The sequence below is a fragment of the Amblyraja radiata genome, chromosome 24 (assembly GCF_010909765.2).
Source record: "Amblyraja radiata isolate CabotCenter1 chromosome 24, sAmbRad1.1.pri, whole genome shotgun sequence".
Classification (NCBI taxonomy): Eukaryota; Metazoa; Chordata; class Chondrichthyes; order Rajiformes; family Rajidae; genus Amblyraja; species Amblyraja radiata.
In genome coordinates, this window is record NC_045979.1 from 3520708 (window position 1) to 3541676 (window position 20969).

At 45.0% G+C, this 20969-nt stretch overlaps 1 protein-coding gene across 1 annotated transcript in view; it reads left to right on the forward strand.

The window, feature by feature from the left end:
- srgap2 (SLIT-ROBO Rho GTPase activating protein 2) overlaps positions 1-20969 on the forward strand; it is a 211586-nt gene that overhangs the window by 83117 nt on the left and 107500 nt on the right. The window contains exon 2 of the mRNA XM_033042275.1: positions 17652-17847. Within this exon, the coding sequence (XP_032898166.1) occupies positions 17652-17847 (196 nt within the window). The remainder of the gene's footprint in view (positions 1-17651; positions 17848-20969) is intronic.

A 20969-nucleotide genomic window follows, 5' to 3' on the forward strand; every position in this document is an offset into this window, starting at 1 on the left:
GGGGGGATCTTATAGAATCGTTTAATCGTCTAAAATTCTTCAGACACATTGATTGTTACCGACTGTTATTGGTTTCCTCCCCATTGAATCCTTAAGGGCCTGTCCCACCAGCATGCGATTGCATGCGTCTAGCGCAACCAAACGTAGTCGCTTGAGGCATACGGCCTCGCGGGGCCTGTCCCAATTCGAACCGCGGAGGCGTCTGGAATTGTGCAGGTCTGGTCCCGACATCATACTCACCAATCAACTGGGCAGGAGGAGGGCCGACTGAATTTGGACGTCGCACGGTGTCGGGCAGTGACGTCATCACGCAACGGCACGCCTGGTGGTGACGTCATCGCGCAACGCCACGCGCTAGGCGTACGCGGTGTACGACGTAAAGACGCTGCGTACGCCCTCAATGCGCCTGCGGGCCGACAGGGCGTTGGCGCGCGGGATTTTCGGACAGTGCAAGATTTTTGGAGCGATGTCGGGACCAGCCCCGCACAACTCCATATGCCTCCGCCGATCGAAGTGGGACCGGCCCCGCGAGGCCAAACGCCTCAAGCGACCACGTTTGGTCGCGTTAGACCCATGCAATCGCATGCTGGTGGGACAGGCACTTTAGTCATCGTCTCTTGGATCACACTTTTCCTATTATTTTGACTTTCAATGGCTTTGGAACTCACTCTTCATTCGTGGATAAATCCCCACGATCCTCTCTGGAGAATTTGTCCACATCTACTTACCTCACCAACTTTATGTTAAACAAAACTTTATCTGTTTCACCGGTCTTCTGCTCATCCCTCCTGACTCATTCCAATACTCGTGTTCTGCTTTCTGGGCCAGTTTCTACATGAAACATGCTGTTAAAATAACAAATAGCATCCTATAGGCAGGGGCTATCGCAACATTTTAAGAAATAATTGGACAGGTACATGGCTAAGACAGGCTTAGAGTGATATGTGCCAAGCGCAGGCAGATGGAGCTAGTGTAGCTGGACAGTTGTGCCGTGGGCCGGTTCCCATGCTACTAGGGCTTTATTCTTTGGAGCGCAGAAGGTTAAGGGGGGACTTGATAGAGGTCTTTAAAATGATGAGAGGGATAGACAAAGTTGACGTGGATAAGCTTTTCCCACTGAGAGTAGGGAAGATTCAAACAAGAGGACATGACTTGAGAATTAAGGGACAGAAGTTTAGGGGTAACATGAGGGGGAACTTCTTTACTCAGAGAGTGGTAGCTGTGTGGAATGAGCTTCCAGTGAAGGTGGTGGAGGCAGGTTCGATTTTATCATTTAAAAATAAATTGGATAGTTATATGGACGGGAAAGGAATGGAGGGTTATGGTCTGAGTGCAGGTAGATGGGACTAGGGGAGAATACGTGTTCGGCACGGACTAGAAGGGCCGAGATGGCCTGTTTCCGTGCTGTAATTGTTATATGGTTATATAGACTCTGATTAAAATGTATGCTCAATTACTCAGCTACTTCTTCTTGCATATGGCGTGCAAAGTCTAAAGTTGTAGGACAACTTGTTCTATTTGATGTTTAAGAAGGAACTGCAGATGCTGGAAAATCGAAGGTAGACAAAAATGCTGGAGAAACTCAGCGGGTGCAGCAGCATCTATGGAGCGAAGGAAATAGGCAACGTTTCAGGCCGAAACCCTTCCGGGTTTCGTCCCGAAACGTTGCCTATTTCCTTCAGGGTTTCGGCCCGAAACGTTGCCTATTTCCTTCGCTCCATAGATGCTGCTGCACCCGCTGAGTTTCTCCAGCAATTTTGTCTACCTTGTTCTAGCTGATCTTCTTTGATCGTGCATGCCAGGTTGATTGCATTCGTTGAAACAGGCGGACCACGTGAAGGTTGCAATCTCCCACCCCACTCAGTTACAATTTAAGACAAAGACAGTGCTGACAAATATAGACAATCTATTAATATTTTTTGAACAAGTGGCCATTGAATCCTCACTGTTTGCTGCTCTCAATTTGTTATAAGTGACCAGAATTCCAGAAGACGTTGATTGCCATCACATAGCATTGACTCTGTGTCAATAGACCGTTTAAATATTTGGACTAGAGTGGAGGGGAGGTTAATGGGAGACTGCAGCTTTAGTTTAGTTTAGAGATACAGTGCGGAAACAGGCCCTTCGGCCCACCAAGTCCACACCGACCAGCGATCCCCGCACATTAATACTATCCTACACGCACCTGGGACAATTTACACTTATACCAAGCCAATTAACCTACAAACCTGTACGTCTTTGGAGTGTGGGAGGAAACCGAAGATCTCGGAGAAAACCCACATTGGTCACGGGGAGAACGTACAAACTCCCTACAGACAGCACCCGTAGTTGGGATCGAACCGGGGTCTCTGGTGCTGTAAGGCAGCAACTCTACCGCTGCTCCACCATGCTGCCCTGTTTCAGATTTCTACATTCTGCAGGTTTTATACATGTTCCTTCACCGTAAAGATACTGGGATAGAAGGGTTAAATTGTGACGATGTATTGCACTGAACAGTTCCATTTCCTTGCCTTTTTCTTGGAAAATTAAAGTGTTATCTAATTGAGATGATTAAGATGATTAAAGGATTTAGAACACGAGATCAAGAGAAACTATTTCCCCTGCTGGGAGAAGCCAGAACAAGGAGGAGTGACTTTAAAGTTGGAACTTGACTATTATGGTGGTATTAGATTATACTTTGTTGTCCCAAGATTTATATCAGTTTGGAACTCTGTCCTCTTAAGATGTAAATGAAACATTTTAACTGGGATTGAAATATTGTTGTTAGCTAATCTTATTCATGGATTTGGAATCGGATTCCTCTCACATTCCAAAGATGTAAATTGTCTATATTGTGTAATATAGAACTAGTGTATGGGGATTGCCGGCTGGCATGGACTTGGTGGGCTGAAGGGCCTGTTCCCACGCTGTATCTCTAAACAAAATTCTGGAGGGCATAATTTAAAGGTGAGGGGCAATGTTTACAGGGCACGTTTACTAACACAGAGAGTGGTGGGTGCCTGGTATGTGGAGGCAGATACTATAGTAGCATTTCAGGAACTTTAGGGTAAGCACGTGGATATACAGGGAATGGAGAGATATGGAGAGTTGGTCTTGGCATCAAGTTCGGCACAGACATTGTGGGCCGAAAGGCCTGTTCTCATGCTGTATTTGTTCTACGTTTTGTGTTGTTTTTTGGACTAGATGCCTGTGACTAGTGGTGTGCCTCGGGGATCGGTGCTGGGCCCATTGCTGTTTGGTGGTTCATGTCAAGGATTTGGATGAGAATGTACAAGACATTAGTACGTTTGCAGATGACACTGAAGTCAGGGGATCGTAGACAGTGAGCACAGATTACAGCTGGATCTTCACCAGCTGGATATGTGGGCCTTGGAATAGCTAATAGAGTTTAATGCAGGGCGAGGTGTTGCATTTTGAGCAATCAAAGCAAGGCAGGATCAAAGATCCTATAGCGAGCAAGATAGATCACTCGACGAAAAAGACATAGTACGGTCATGGGCAGATTCATGGGTAATGTTCGGCCCCATTTCCGTAACCGGCTTCCGTCTCCGCACCAAAGATCCAATAGCGGAGCAAAGATACTAGTGCGGAGACGGAAGCCGGTTACGGAACCATCCTCGTAAAAATAAAAGTTATTTGGTAAATATCATCTCCTAATTTTCAGAATTTTAATTTATTAACACAAGCTGTTCCTCCGCAACGTTCTTGGTTCTTGGTTTCTTGGTCCTCCAAAATATTCCAAATGGAATTTAAACTGGAGGTGGTGAAGGGTTAAGCCAGAAAGGGTTATTGGGAAGAAAGAGTTACTTTAAATTTAGTTGCATCTGGTTGGGTAACTATAGTTGGGTGGAGATTATTCCATGCTTTAATTGTTCGGGGGAAGAACGAATTGCTGTAAACATCTGTCTTTGTAGCTGGGATCACAAATTGGATCGAATGCCCTCGTCTGCTCCTAATTGGTTTGGGTTTGGTGTAGGTCTTGTAGTCTATGTCGAGCTTCTCTCTCATAGGTGTTAGTAACAAATTGAGCTGCCTGTCTTTGGACACGTTCGATGGAAGAAATGTTTTTATTTGTGTATGGGTCCCATGCTGCAACGTTGATTACACTGCGAGTCGGGTCGGGTCAGGTTACGGAAATGGATGAAAAAAAGGCCCACGTTCCGTTCCGTTGCGTACTACACATCATTGAGCAGGAGTGATCTATCTTGCTCCGCTATAGGATCTTTGGGCAGGACCTTCACAATGGTAGAGCCTTGGGTAGTGTTGTAGAGCAGACGGATCTCGGACTGGAGGTACATTGTTCTCTAAAATTGTCATCACAAATAGATAGGGTGAGTTAGTCAGGGAAGTATTTACCTGCACACCTAGTTCCCTCTGCTCTGTAGCACTCCCCACAGTCCTGCCATTCACTGTGAAGGTCCTGTCCTAGTTTGACTGCACAAGATGAACACCTCGTACTTATGTACCTTAAACTCAATTCACCAATCCTCAGTCCACCCGCCTAACTGATCAAGATCCTGCTGTAAATGTTGATAACAATCGTTACAATTCACGATACCACCCACTTTAATGTCAACTGCTAACGTATAAATCGTGCCTTGTACATTCTCACACACATCATTAATATAAATGGGTCAAGCACCAATCCCGACACACACCACTAGTCACAGGCCTCCTGTTTGAAAAACAACCTTCCACCATCACCCTCTACCTCATTCCATTAAATCAGCTAGCTCTCCCTGGATCCCATGCAATCTACCCTTCCAGGGCAGTCTACCATGCAGAACCCTATCAAATGCCCTTGTAAACCTTTTTGGATACTTCTTTAGTTATACAACACGTTGATGAGGCCTAATTTGGAGGATGGTGTTCAGAAGAATGTCATTAAGCTGGCTGGATTGGAGAGGAGACTTGGGAGTTTGAGCTACAGGGCCAAGTTAGGTCTTTATTCCTTGGAGTGCAGGAGGAGTGATCTTATAGAGGTGTATAAAATCATGAGTGGAGTAGGGTGAACACACAGAGTCTTTTACCCAGAGCAAGGGAGTCACAAAACAGAGGACATAATAATAATAATAAATTTTATATTTAATGGGCGCCTTTCATACAAAATCTCAAGGACACCTTACATAGTAAAACATATAATCAGAATAAAATAAGTAATAAAGACATCACAGAGACACAAATTAAAAACAGAATTCATTCCAAAAACAGAAAATCAAAAACACAGTGTGAAGAGAGAGCAGCGGCAACCAATTCGTGCCAGCGTCCACTCTCTCTTCACGGCAGCCATCTTGGACACAGACCTACAGGATTACATTAGACAAAAAATCATCCCCCCACAATGGTTACCACTGTGGAGGAAGGCACAATGTCCAGTCCCCATCCCCAGTTCACCCCAAAGTCAGGCCTATTGAGGCCACCGCAATTGCCTCTACGGAGGCCCGATGTTCCTGGCCGTTCTCACCGGGTGGTCTTGCCCCGGCGTCGGGAGAGTCCTCTCGGCGGCTGGGCCACCTGGAACGGCCGCTTCCTAGCTTGAGACCGCGGCTTCCGGAGCCGACAAGGACGCACCGAGTTGGAGCTCCTAGGCTCCCGATGTTAAAGCCGGCGCCGCCCTCTCCGCTCCGCAGACCCGCAGCCCGGGGATGTTGCTCTCGCCGGTCCAGCTCACCAGAGCTCCAGCGCGTCGCTCCAGCGCGGCGACCCAGGCAAGGCATCGCCCGCTCCGCGATAGCGCTCCAACACTGTGCCGCCACCGAGGCCAAGCTGCTGGGCGGTGCCCGCCAGGAAACGGCGCTCCAAGCCCGCTGGTAGGCCACGAGGACGGGTCAGCGGGCAGCCCGGAGAAAAAGCTGCCACACCGACCAGGTAGGGACCTAGAAATAAAGTTGAGACCTACCCCCCACATTAAAAAGTCCATATCCCCTACAAACGAAAAACAGGACTCACTAAAAACTATAAAAAAAACGAATTAAAACGGACGGCTGCTGGCTAGCAGCCGTTCACCAAGATGGCTCCTCCTCGAATAGGCTTAGGTTGAGATGGGAAAGATTTAATAGGAACCTGAGAGGCACCATTTACACACAGTGGATAATGGGTATATGTATCGAGGAGCCAGAGGAGATAGTTGAGACAGTTACTATAACAGCATTTAAAGGACATTTGGACAGGTACATGGATAGGAAAGGTTTAGAGGGATATGGGGCAAATGTAGTCAAATGTGGCGATAGTAGATGGGGCATATTGATTGGCATGAACCAGTAAAAGACTGCATTCACTATATTACTTCTCCTCATGATCTTAGGCACATCTATAAATCACTCTTCAGTCTCCTGTGATCCAATTAATAATGTCCTAGCTTGCTAAATTTCTCTCTATAGCTCATGCCCTTGAGTTCTGGCAACATCTTCGTAAATCTTCTCTGCACTCTGCCCAGATTAATGACATCCTTCCTATAGCAGAGTGGCCAAAACTGAACATGATACTCCAAATGCAGACTCAGCAATGTCTTATACATCTGCAGTTCCTTCCTATAAATCTTTGTTGTAAACCAGCATCTGCAGTTCCTTCCTGAAACGTCACCCATTCCTTCTCTACAGAAATACTGCCTGTCCTGCTGAGTTTCTCCAGCATTTTGTGTCTATTTTTGGTGTAAACCAGCATTTGTAGTTCCTTCTTAAATGTCCCAACTTCTTTACTCAATACCATGACTGATGTAACAAAATGTAACAAAACCCTTCTTTAACCCTGTTACCACATTCAAAGAACTGTGGATCCATACTCCTAGATCTCTCTGTTTTACAACATTTGCTTCATGGTTTGACATCCCAAAATGGAACACCTCACACTTACCTACATTGAACTCCATTTGTCATTCTTCTGCTGCATTGTACAGCTGATTAAAATCTTGCTGTAATTTTTGATAACCATTTTCACTGCCTATGCAACCGCCAACTTTCGTGTTCAATGTAAATTTACTAATCATGCCTTACACACTCTCATCTGAATTGTGAATTTAAATGACAAGCAACAAATAGGCCCAGCACCGATCACTGAGGCACACCAGTCTCCAGTCCGAAAAACTACATTTCACCACTACCCTCTGCTTTCTTCCATGAGGCCAATTCATGTATTCGGCATCTAGCTTTCCCTGCGATCTAACCTTCCAGAGCAGCCTACCATATCAAAGCCTTACTGAAGTCCCTATAGACCGATTTAGGGCCTTGCCCTCATAAAGCTTCTTGGCTACTTCTTCAAAAAACTCAAAATTGGTCCATTAGTTTGGGAATGCTAGATATTCTAAGCAACTGTTACTTTTTTAGTTCTTATCCTATGTTCTGAGCATAGCTTGCATCATTTTAGGTTCCTTTCTTCTCCCCGCCCCCCCCACCCTCCATCAGTCTGAAGAAGGGTTTCGGCCAGAAACGTTGCCTATTTCCCTCGCTCCATAGATGCTGCTGCTGCACCCGCTGAGTTTCTCCAGCATTTTTGTCTACCTTTGATTTTCCAGCATCTACAGTTCCTTCTTAATCATTTTAGGTATTTTAGTTTAGAGATACAGTGTGAAGCAAGCCTTTCAGCCCAGCGAGTCTGTGCCGACCAGCGATCCCCGCACTATCCTACACACACGCGGAGGTCAATTTACAAATTGACCAAGCCAATTAGCCTGCAAACCTGTACGTCTTTGGAATGTGGGAGGAAACCAGAGATTCCAGAGAAAACCCATGCAGGTCACAGGGAGAACGAACAAACTACATCCAGACAAGCACCTATAGTCAGGATCGAACCCGGGACTCTGGCGCTGTAAAACAGCAACTCTACTGCTGCGCCACCGTCCCGCCCTAATGATATATTTGGTATGTATGCTGTGCATGTATGAATGTAAACATCCTATCTTTCCCTCACATCATTTCTTGACTTTCATCTGAATGCAATTAATAATGGGTGGAGATTGTTTACTCTAGACTCAAGGAGCCATGTTGTAAATGTTCAAGCACTTCCTGCATATTCTCTTCTTGTATCCTCTTGTGTTTTTCTTTTTTTTCCCCCTATGTCCTAAAATCTTTAACAAATATTTTTTGTCTTTTTTGTACCTATCATTGAGTCACTTAATTCTCACTTAATTCAGGAAGAGAGAAGGGTGATTTTTGTGTTCTTTGTCTGACCTGGGAGTTTTTCCTTGTGCGTTTCAGAATGGGGAATTTGCCAGGGTATTTCCCTTCACAGTTTGGGTTATGAACCTGAGCAGAGATCGGCTGAAAGCTGGTGTTTGTTACTGAATTTACAGTAGATTGTGCTGGCTGCACAGATTCTGTTCCCCACATCCAACCAGCTGGCCATTGAGGAATTTTTTATCATTTGATGAACATGGAACAGAAACTGCAGCAGCGGTTGCCAGTTTCAGGTGGAAAGAAGGTGTTAAACATCAAAGTGCATCGGTATGTTCACTTTGGAACTTTGATGTGTTGGAGAGAACTGTATTTGCAGTTGTGAAGACTCAAAAGAATGAATATTTTAAAACTTGATGTTGTTCATTTAACAAAATAGGCAACAGTCATGAGAGAAGAATAGATTACATCTCAGCTTTGAAAAGGGAGCTAGATGAATATCTGAAAAAGAAAACATTTCGCGATTTAGGAGAAAGTGCAAGGGGGAGAGGTGTTTTATCGTTTGGAATGCAGGAAGATGAGGGGTGATCTTATTGAGGTGTATAAGATCATGAGAGGAATAGATCGGGTAGAGTCTACTACCCAAAGTAGGAGAATTGAGAACCAGAGGACATAGGTTTAAGTGAGGGGGGGAATGATTTAATAGGAACCTGAGGGGTAACATTTTTACACTAAAGGTGGTGGGTGTGTGGAATGAGGTGTCAGAGTTGAGGCAGGGACCATCACAGTGTTTAAGAAACATTTAGACAGGTGCATGAATAGGTCGGGTTTAGAGGGATATATGGGCCAAAGCAGGCAGGTGGGACTAGTGCAGATGGGACATGTTGGTCGGTGTGGGCAAGTTGGGCTGAAGGGCCTGTTTCCACACTCTATCATTCTATGACTCTAATCCCTGTGGCCTTGCTGTTTTAGCAAGATGTTCAATCGTGCTAAATGGAAATAATTCCGTTTTGCCATGGGCGGGCACTATGAGGAAGTAGGCTGAGACTAGTCAAAAACTTTTAAAAACTTGTGAAGACATGCACTTACTTGCTCAAACAACCTGTGAGTAACCACACCCTGAGACACAGCCTTCCTCTTCTTTCCTGTCCATCATCTAAAACAAAGACTATCCCTATGCGGATCACCAGGTCCATAATCAACCTTCTTTTGTTCTCTACCTACATCATTCAGCTGTTGACTGGTCTCCAGAAGACATGTATTATGCCAGTTGTGTAGCCTAATTCTTGGATACACCCAAAAAGCTGCCAAGGAAAAGTCTGATTGCAACAACACAATGTTCAGCAGCTGCAGACAAGTCTGAACACAAAGTGGAATTAGCCTGACGGCAAATCAAAATTAGAATTTCCTGATGGAGCTAATCTTGGGCTGTGAACATCTACTTCTCTGAAACTGTAGCCTTGGACAATATTCATATTAGAACAATGGAATGTTCATCTACTCATCTGCATTTGTCATTATAGCATAAAACAAATAAGTGAGTTGTTTGCATATTGAACAGGAAGGTGAATTTTCAGTTAAGTGCTCTCTTTAAATTAAGTACTCTCTTTACACCCATAACTGTGGCTAAGTAAAGCTCCAATGTCATATTTAAAGTCACTAACAACAGCACTGTTGTTAGCCAAACCACTGATGGTTATGAGTCAGCCAAGAGACAGAATGGTGATGCTGAAACAACACCTTATCGCTCAACGTCAACAAAAGTAAGGAACTAATTGTTGAAATTAGGAGACAACACATGACTTATCATTATTGGGTCGGTAGTAGAGAGAGTTAAAGGCCTGTCCCACTTGGGCCGTCACTTGCGTGACAGGCCGGTAGTGACGGTTGCATGACGGTCCCGCGAGAGTCGCGCGCGTCATCATGCGCCCACACAGCCAAGTGGAGAGCGTGACGGTCATTTGAAGATAGATACAAAATGCAGGAGTAACTCAGTGGGACCGGCAGCATCTCTGGAGAGAAGGAATGGATGATGTTTCGGGTCGAGTCTCTTCTTCAGTCTGAAAGAAGGGTCTTGACCCGAAACGTCATCCATTCCTTCTCTCCAGGGATGCTGCCGGTTCCGCTGAGTTACTCCTGCATTTTGTGGCTGTCTTCAATTTTCTTGGCCCTGTTCTGGGAGTAGAAGTGGGAGCGGTTCCGGATCCGCAACGGCCGTGAGCCCCAGGCTGAGTTCGACGATCGTTTGCCTGCTTCATCTGCTGTTGGAGGAGAGACGTTGTGTCGCGCCAGGGTCTTGGGCCTGTCCCACTTTGGCCGTCAGTTACGCGACAGGCCGGTGGCGTGCGAAGAAGGAAAAAGAACGTCAGGAACGTGGGATGTTTTTAAAAGTGTGCTAACAAGAGTCAAGAAAATGCATGTTGCTGTTAGAGTGAAGGGCAAAGCAGGTGAGCGTAAGGAGGCTTAGATGACAAGGGATATTGAGGATCTGGTCAAGAATAAGGAGGAGGCATGGGGCAGGTATAGGCAGCTGGGATGAAGTGCATCCTGGAGGAGTTTTGGAAACTGAGGAGCAAGCAAAAATGGAAATCAAGACGGGAAAAATGGGTCAGGAGATGGCTCTGGCTGATAATATTAAGGATATACCATCAATACATAAAGGGGAAAAGGGTAACCAGAGACAGAGAATAGGCCCGCTTGGAATCAATTCAGTCAACTCCACAGGAGATGGGTAAGGACCTCAATGGGTATTTCTCCTCCGCTTTTACTATGGAGAAAGACAGGAGGCAAGAGGGACTTGGGGGCAGTCAATGGAAGTGTCTTGGGAGCAGAATGTATTATGGTTGAGGAGGTGCTAAAGGTCCTGATGTATGAAGGTAGACAAATCTACCGGGCCTGATCAGATATATCCAATGATACTGTGGACAGCTAGAGAGAATTTTGCTGGTGCCCTGGCAGAGATTTATGAGTGGTCATTAAATACAGGAAAGGTTCCTGAAGGCTGGAGAGTAGCAAATGTTGTGCCTCTATTGAAGATGGGCTGCAGGGAAAAGCCTGGGAACTATAGGCCAGTGAGCATAACATCTGTGGTCGGAAAGTTACCAGAGAGTATTCTGAGGGATAGGATCTACTGTACATGCATTTAGATGGACAAGGGTTGATTCGGGAGAGTCAGCACAGTTTTGTACGTGGGAGGTCGTGTCTTATGAATCTGATTGAGTTTTTTTGAAGATGTGACCAAAAAGGTTAATGAGGGCAGAGCAGTAGATGTATATATGGATCTCAGCGAGGCATTCAACAAGGTTCCTCATGGTAGGCTGCTCTGGAAGTTTAGATCTGAATAAATAGAAAATTGGCTTAATGGAAGGAAGCAGTGGGTGCTGGTGGAAGGTTGCTATTCAGTCTAGCCTTTGACTGGTGGCTTGCCTCAGGGTTCGGTGCTGGACCCATTGGTGTTTGTCATCCATATCAATGATTTGGATGAGAACATACAAGGCATAATTAGGAAATTTGTAAGATGACACTAAAGCTGGTGGTGTTGCAGATAGTGAAGATGGTTGTCAAAAAATGCAGCAGGAACTTGATTGGTTGGGCAGGTGGGCTGAAGAATGGTTGCTAAAGAAATGTGAGGAGTTGCATTTTGGGAAGTCTAACACGGGCAGGACCATAGATCCTATAGCGAGCAAGATAGATCACTCAACATAAAAGACGTAGTACGGTCATGGGCAGATTCATGGGTAATTTTCGGCCCCATTTCCGTAACCGGCTTCCGTCTCCGGACCAAAGATCCCATAGCGGAGCAAAGATACTAGTGCGGAGACGGAAGCTGGTTACGGAAACATCCTCGTAAAAATAAAAGTTATTTGGGAAAAATCTTCTCCTCATTTTCAGAACTATAATTTATTAACACAAATTGTTCCCCCGCAACGCAGATTACCCTGCGAGTCGGGTCGGGTTACTGAAATGGATGAAAAAAAGACCCACGTTCCGCTCCGTTGCGTACTACAGGGGAGAAGAAAGGAGAATGGAAGAGGAGGAGCCCGAGGGCTGAGGGAGAGCTGAGAAGGGGAGGAGACAGCAAGGGCTAGCGAAAATTGGAGAATTCAATGTTTATGACGCTAGGGGCAGCTTCCCAGCTGTTATCAGACAGTTGAACCAACCTAACATCAACTATTATCTGCCTCATTGGAGATCCTTGGACTATATCTTTGGTCCGGATCCTTGGACTATATTATTGGACTTTACTGAACTTTATCTTGCTGTAAATGTTATTCCCTTTTCTTGCATCTGTACACTGTGTGCTCAATTGTAATCATCTATAGTCTTTCAGCTGACCAATTAGCATGCAACAAAAAACTTTTCACAGAAACAGGTCCGAACAAGATGTCAAATTAAACTGATCTCCGCCTACATTGTTCCATTTTCCACCACTAATCTCTGCCTAGTGTTCCAATTCCCTCCACTCCCTGCAATTCAGCGTGCCTATCTAAAAGCCTCTTTGTTGTCACGATCGTATCCATGAAGGTAGATCAAGCTCCCGGTTCTGATCAGATATACCCAAGGATACTGTGGGAAGCTTGGGCACCTCACAACCCAGTGGCATGAATATTGATTTATCTAACTGGATCACCTGCATTCCCCCCCCTCTCTCCATCCCTCCCCCACCCAAGTCGTACCAGCATCAAAGTCGTCGTTGAGACTCATTGACTACTCATTCTCACCTAGGCCACAGGAAACAGACTATTGACTGACGTCTATTACAAACCCACTGACTCCCACAACTATCTCGACTACACTTCTTCCCACCCTGCTTCCTGTAAAAGACTCTATCCCCTACTCCCAATTCCTCCATCTACACCACATCTGGGCCCAAGATGAGGTGTTCCATACCAGGATATCCGAGATGTCCTCATTCGTTAGGTAACGGGGTTCCTCTTCCCCATCATAGATGAGGCCCTCACTCGTGTTTCATCAGTACCCACAGCTCCGCCACAGATCCCACCACTAGCCACATTTTCCCATCTCTACCCCTTTCTGCCTTCCGCAAAGAACGTTCCCTCCACAACTCCGTGATTAACTCATCCCTTCCCACCCAAACCACCCCCTCCCCAGGTACCTTTCGCAGAAGATGCAATACCTGTCACTATACCTCCTCCCTTGACTCTGTCCAGGGACCCCGACAGTCCTTTCAGGTTAGCCAGAGGCTCACTTGCACCTCCTCTAACCTCATCCACTGTATCCGTTGTTCAAGATGTGGACTCTTATACAGTGGTGAGACCAAACGTAGACTGGACGATCGTTTCGTGGAACATCTTCGCTCAGACTGCGTGAACCAACCTGGTCTCCCAGTGGCTGGACACTTTAATTCTCCTTCCCATTCCTACACAGACCTTTCTGTCCTCGGTCTCCTCCATTGTCAGAGTGAGGCTAAACACAAATTGGAGGAACAGAGTCTCATATTTCGCTTGGGCAGCTTACAGCCCAGTGGTATAAATACTGATTTCTCTCACTTCAGGTAGCCCCGGCATTCCCTCTCTCTCTATCCCTCCCACACCCAAGTCGCACTAGCTTTTCATTTTCACCCTTCAAACAGCATATAGTGGCATATTTCCTTTATCATCATTACTTTTTGCATATCTTTTATTCATTTGTTCTGTATCTCTCTATATCACCATCTATATATCTCATTTCACTTTCCGCTGACTCTCAGTCTGAAGAAGGGTCTCGACCCAAAACATCACAAATTCCTTTTCTTCAGAGATGCTGTGTGACTGGCTGCGTTACTCCAGCTTTTTGTGTCTCTATCTTCGGTTTAAACCAGCATCTGCAGTTCCTTGCTACACTAGAGAAGAAATATACCTGTCGAGATACAGTATGTGACCAGGTAAGGTGCCGGAAGACTGGAGGGTGGCTAATGGGCCTGTCCCACTTAAGCGATTTTTCAGCGGACTGCCGGCAGTCGCCTGAAAAACTGGGAACTGGAAAGGTGACTGTCAGCGGGGGGAGCGCTGTCTGAAATTCACACGGTGCAAAGCCAAGGTGACACAGACACACCGCCGCGATGAACAGGAAGGTTAAGCTGGCTAGCACAGTGTATGGTAAGTCCTTTAAAAGAGGGGAAGAAGGGGGAGAAGGAATGGAGACACTTTTAAGAAGCCAGACAACAGCCAAGAGATACACAGCTGTGAAGCTCGGCGGGCATTTAACATTACCGGTCGGTTATCCTGGGTTTTGAAAACTCGTGCTTACATTTTTATTCCCCAATGAGCTGATGAAAATGACAGGTCAGCAAAGGCGATTAACTAAAACTACCTACGACCACCTCTAGTACCCATAACTACATGGCAACCCCACTACAACTGCACCTACGACAACAGGATTATCGATTTTCACCATGGCGACCAATTTTTGGTCGCAGAACATTTTTCAACATATTGAAAAAATTGCACGACCATACTGAGACCACGACCAGTTCCCAGAATGTGGGAACTCTTCGCGACCATGAAGGAGATTCACCAGAGACCACCAGCGAACATGTGGCGAGCGCAGTCTCCTGCACTAGCCTAAAAGTCACCTAAGTGAGACAGGCCCATAACCTGTCTCCGTTTAAAAAGCACCGCAACAAAAAACTGGGAGCTACCTGGTAGGAAAGTTGCTGAGAGGATTCTGAAAGAAGATGTACATGCATTTGTGATGGTTGTTTAGGGATAGCTTTGTGCTTTGGAGATCCCTCTCACAAATTAATTATTTTTTTAAGTAACCAAGAATGGTCATGGGCCCTGGATGTAGTCTATATACATCCTACAAGGCCTTTGATTAGGTTCTGCATGTTTTGCTGCTCTAGAAGGTTAGATCGTATGGGATCGAGGGAAAACTAGTTAATTAGATACAGACACAAGGAACTGCAGATGCTGGTTTCTGAAAAAGGACACAAAGTGCTGGAGTCACTTAGCTGGAGAACATAGACAGGTGAAGTTCCGGGTCGGGACCCCTCTTGTACATTGTTGTAATAGAGGGGGATAAAGCTGGAGGTGGGAGAAAGCCTGGCAAGGGGTGGGGTGGATGAAGATGAAAGGGATTTTGATGGGGAGATAGGAGGACAAAGGGCAGGATATGGAAGAAAACAAAGGTTGTGAGATAAGGAGATTGGGGGATAAAAAGAGGCATGAAATGTGAAGACAGGAAGATTTCTACCAAGATTGTTGTCCAGCATTAGCACTGGCGTCCTGCAAATAATTTATCCATAATCGTAGACCTATTTAAGTAGAAATTATGTTTTTTTAATAAAATTAAATACTTTATTTCAGAGAACAATTGATGTATTTGCTTAGCTCTTTCAATAACATGATTACTGGCACAGCATTCATAACTATTACATTCATGTCTGTACATCATAAATTCTCATATGGACCCCTCTCAAATGGATCACTTACACATTGTGTGCAAGGGAGATTTTGAGTGTGGCATTACAATATAGCCTTTGTCCACAGGTCTTTTTACAGACCATAACTCACTTGAATGTTTCTTACAGAATGTTCTCATGATTATAGTTGTGGGTGTCAGTGGTGATAGATCTTTCTGTTGGAAAACCAAAAAGATACTCGGGTAACATTCACTAAATTGATGGATTCAAGCCCCACTCCAAAACTGTGCATTCACCATAATCTATTGCCCTCATGATCTGTGGTAAAATCATTTCTCAGTCTCCTGCATTCCAAGGAATAAAGTTCTGACCTGTCCACCTTCTCCCTGTAGCTCAAGACCTTGAAACCTGGCAACATCCTTGTCAATCTTCCCTGCACTCTTTTCAACTGAATGGCATCTTTCCTTTAATAAGGTGACCAAATCTGAACGCAATACTCCAAGTGCCTTACCAATGTTTTTTTACATCTATAACATGAAATCCCACCTTCTATACTCAATTCGCTGACTAATGAAGGCCAGTGTGCCAACATCTTTCTTCACCATGCTATTGAACTAGGACACCACCGTGAGGGAAGGGTCTCGACTGAAATGTCACCCATTCCTTTTCTCCAGAGATGCTGCCTGACCCGTTGAGTTACTCCAGCTTTTTGTGTCTATCTTTGGTTTAAACCAGCATCTGCAATTCCTGCCTACACACTGTGAGTGTTGATATGGGAGAAAGTAGGAAAGGAGGCCAATTTCAAATCAGTTCATGTTATCTGGTTTTGTCTGTTGCTATTTCAAAAGTTTTTGATTTAATTATATTTATTTTGACATAATTTTTAATGATGTTCATTGTATTTCAACGTACTTGATTGTTTAAATTAAAAACTTGACCATCAGAGACATTATTGAGACTATCAAAGCTTGCTGAGTCACACCAGTTGTCCGTTAGATTGGCTAGCCAGCTCGTTGCAGTCACTGCATTTAGAAGCAGAAAGTGTGGTGGGGAAGACAAGGCAGGGATGTGGGATAGGATTAGAACATCCAACTCACTTGTCCACTGATTGTAGAGGTCTATTGCCATTGCTTTTAAGAGACAAATCAGGTTATGTTAGCACATTGTTAAAGTTAATGGAGAAATATTTAGAGGTCTCGACAGTTGATGTGAAGGTACGTATAAGTTACTGGGCAGTTTAAAGTAATGTTATTAAATAAACCTGGACCAGCAGCTACTGTTTGGCCATAAAAAACTATCTGCCTCACTTAAGATCCTTCAGGGAAAGAGACGTATCATTCTTGCTGGTCTGCATTTAAGTGACCTTGCACCCAGTTTGGTCGAGTTTTGGTTACTGAGTCACTCATTTCCAGTCAGTCGGGGATAGACAATCACTTTTCATCACCCAGCAACACTCATGTCTTGTGTATTAATAAATTTGCAATAAAATGCCACAATAATGACACCACTAAGCCAATGAGTGTCTTTGAGTTAGACACAAAATGCTGGAATAATTCATCGGGTCAGACAGCACCTCTGAAGAAAAGGAATGGGTGACGTTTCGGGTCGAGACCCTTCTTCAGACTGAGAGTCAGGGGAAAGGGAAATGAAAGAGAAAGACGGTGATGTAGAGAGATACGGAACAAATGAATGAAAGATATACAACAAAGTAACAATGATAAAGGCAACTGGCCATTGTTAGCTGTGGGCCAGGTGAAAATGGGTTACAGACAATGAGACTCAACAAGATGACTTTGAAGCTGGAACGATGGGTGGGGGAGGGATAGAGAGAGAGAAGGGTTGCAAATGTTTTGAAGTTAGAGAAATCAATGTTCATACCACTGGGTGGTATGATTGCCCAGTCTACGTTTGGACTCGCCGATGTAGAGTCCACACCTTGCACGCCGAAGTATAAGACCTGTTCCTATACTTCCTCTCATGTCAGTCCTTTCAGGTGAGGCAGAGGTTCTCTTGCACCTCATCCAACCTCATCTATTGATTGTATCTGTTGTTCAAGGTGTGGAGTTACTCCAGCTTATTGTGTCTATCTTCGGTTTAAACCTGCATCTGCGGATCCTTCCTATACGAGTGCACGAGTGTCTGAGTTTATCTATTGATTGCTGATGTATTTTTTACTTCAGAAATCCGAGCCCAGCTTCTGGAACAACTGAAATGCTTGGACCAACAGTCAGAGTCCAGGGTCCAGCTGCTTCAGGACCTGCAAGACTTCTTCCGGAAAAAATCAGAGATCGAGATGGATTACTCAAGGAACCTGGAGAAGTTAGCTGAGCGATTCGTGACCAAAACTAGGAGCACAAAGGAACACCTGCAATTCAAGTATGTGAGACATTATTTAATTTCATTAAACTGCAGCATGTGATGAACTCTGGAATATGATATTCTCCATCTATACCAGGGGTCGGCAACCTACGGCCCCCGGGCCGAATGCGGCCCGTAACCCGGAATCGTCCGGCCCCCCAGGCGGATTTTCCCCCCCGTAATCATCCGGCCCCCCAGGCGGATTTTCCCCCCCGTAATCATCCGGCCCGCCGAGCGCCGAGCTCTGGCTGTTCCTCATTCTGCGCAAAGCCGCCGGCTCGGCCACGCACCTTCTGTGAACACGTTTAAGAAAGAACTGCAGATGCTGGAAAATTCGAACGTAGACAAAAATGCTGGAGAAACTCAGCGGGTGAGACATGCAAGGATTGCATGAGGCTGCCTCACCAGCTGAGTTTCTCCAGCATTTTCGTCCACCTTCTGTGAACACGTGATCTGATGCCTGCCATCTGGGGTGGGATGGGGGCAGGATCCATGTGTACACGTGATAGATGTGGCCCGCCATCCGCTCACAGATGCGTCCTGGCCCCTATGCAAAACAAGGTTGCCGACCCCTGATGTAAACACTCCAAACCCCTCAATAAGATACATAATATCAAGCTGTGCATCTAAATCAAACCACTTTTGACAAATTGTTAACAGCTATTGTCTGATAATATAGATGGAAGTCGCAGTTTACTTTCTGAACTAATGTGAGGCATGGATATAAAATATTGCAAGTTTCATTTTTGAAATGATCAAATCAAATCAAATCAACCTTTATTGTCATCTTGCAAGCAACAGTTGTACAGTGCAAAATGAGAAGACGTTTCCCAGGGAATAGCGGAGCATCGCACATGAAATTTAAAACGTTTCACACATAATAACACTAAACACAATCCAGTCCCTGATGGAACAGTTAAATAAATAGTTAAAAGCAGGTAAAACACAACGTTAAAATACAACAAACCAATCATAAAAATGTCCGGGGCAGCTGATTTGAGTGGCCAGTGCCAGTTATTAAAGTGGCCAGTGCCAGTTATTAAAGTTATCAATCAACACATGCAGCCTATTCCCATTGTACAACGGACACTGTGGGCTTTTGCTGCAGCCTTGCATCTTCGCAAGTTTTGGTGCAAGTGCTGGTCATTTTAGACCTATTATTGAGGGGGGCACAGTGGTGCAGCAGTAGAGTTGCTGCCTTAAAGTACCAGAGACCTGGGTTCAATCCTAACTTTAGTGCTGACTGTACGGAGTTTGTGCATGAGCCTTGTGACCGAGTAGGTTCTCTCCGGATGCTCCCGTTTCCTTCCCCATTCCAAAACCATGCAGGTTTATAGGCCCCTTGCTTTCCCTCTCTCGCCAACTCTCCCCCACCTTAGTTCTCTGACTAGTTTCATTAATGTTGTAGATTGTTTGCCTCCCCTCAGCCAACAATGGTCCATTCTACATTGCCATAATCATCGTCTGCTTTGATCTGTCGTTTTCACACCTTACCCATCCACATATCCCTAGTCTCCCTCTCCCCTAACTCTCAGTCTGAAGAAGGGTCTCGACCCGAGACGTTACCCATTCCTTCTCTCCAGAGATACTACTTGTTCCGCTGAGTTACTCCAGCAATTTTGTGTCTGCCTTTGAGTAGGATTAAGCTTGTGTATGGGTGATCGCTGAGCGGAGTAGGTACATGCTGCACCCCTAAACTAAACTAAATCTATTGAAGATGTCACATTTCAGCCACGTGAGCTCAAGCTTCCAAATCTCTTTCACCCCCAGTTTTGGCTTTGTCAAAATGGCTTTACTTTTTAAGGTCAGCTGCAAGGTCAGAGTGTTACCTTCACACTGACCTACAAAATTGGTTTCCATTTGGATGTTATTATTAGCTGAACTTTGCAAAGCTCAAAAAGGCTGCACTGCACCATTGCAAGACATAATATAAACCTCTTTATCTATTTATATGTACACTATGTAGACAAAAATACAGATGTGTCCCTGAGAAGATTAAAACTTTTCAAGGCTTCTGAAAGTTAGAGCCTCGATGATCTGTTAACACTCACTAGATTGATTTTCTTATTCAGTCTTGCTGTCTGAACAGTAGCTTCCAAGATTATTCCAACCCCGTAAAGGGCCTGTCCCACTGTACGAGGTAATTCAAGAGTTCTCCCGAGTTTTCCCCTGATTCGAACTTGGAGAATGTTCGTAGCGGGCCCGTAGGAGTGCGTGGATGTCTCGTAGCGACCCGTACGAGTAAAAAGCAACAATTTTTTTCATCATGAGTATTTTTTTACTCGTGGACAATTTTCACAGTGTTGAAAAAACGTCACGAGTTTACCGGATTTCCCGAGTACCTACTGTTACTCATACGAGCCGCTACATGACATCCACGAACTCCTACGGCCCAGCTACGGACATTCTCCAAGTTTGAATCAGGGGAAAACTCGGGAGAACTCTTGAATTACCTCGTACAATGGGACAGGCCCTTTACTTTTGGGAAATCCATAGACACAATGCTGGTTCACAAAAAAAGTACACAAAGTGCTGGAGTAACTCAGCAAGTCAGGCAGTATTTCTTCAGAACATGGATGGGCAACATTTCAAATTGCAGCCCTTCCTCACACTGGGCAATCAGTCTGAAGAAGGGTCCCAACCCAAAACATCAGCCATCCATGTTCTCAGAGATGCTACCTGATCCGCTGAGTTACTCCAGCACTTTGTGTCTTTCCTTGGTCAAGGGTATTTTTTTTAGTTTAGTTTAATTTAGAGATACAGCGCGGAAACAGGCCTTTCGGCCTACCGAGTCTGCACCAACCAGAGATCCCCGCACACTAACATAATCCCACACACACTAGGGAGAATTTACATTTATACCAAGCCAATTAACCCACAAACGTGTCTTTGGAGTGTGGGAGGAAACTGAAGATCTCAGAGAAAACCCACGCAGATCAAGGGGAAAACATACAAACTCCGTACAGTCAGCATCGATAGTCAGGATCGAAGCCAGGTCTCTGCAGAGTTCTGAAACTAGTGGGAAAGAGAGATTTATTAAGATTTATCCAAAATGTTGATCTTATTCACTGATTGAGTGGAATGAGACTCTCTTGAGTCTGTAATTTCCCATTAACAGTGTGGCCACATGCACATGGTCT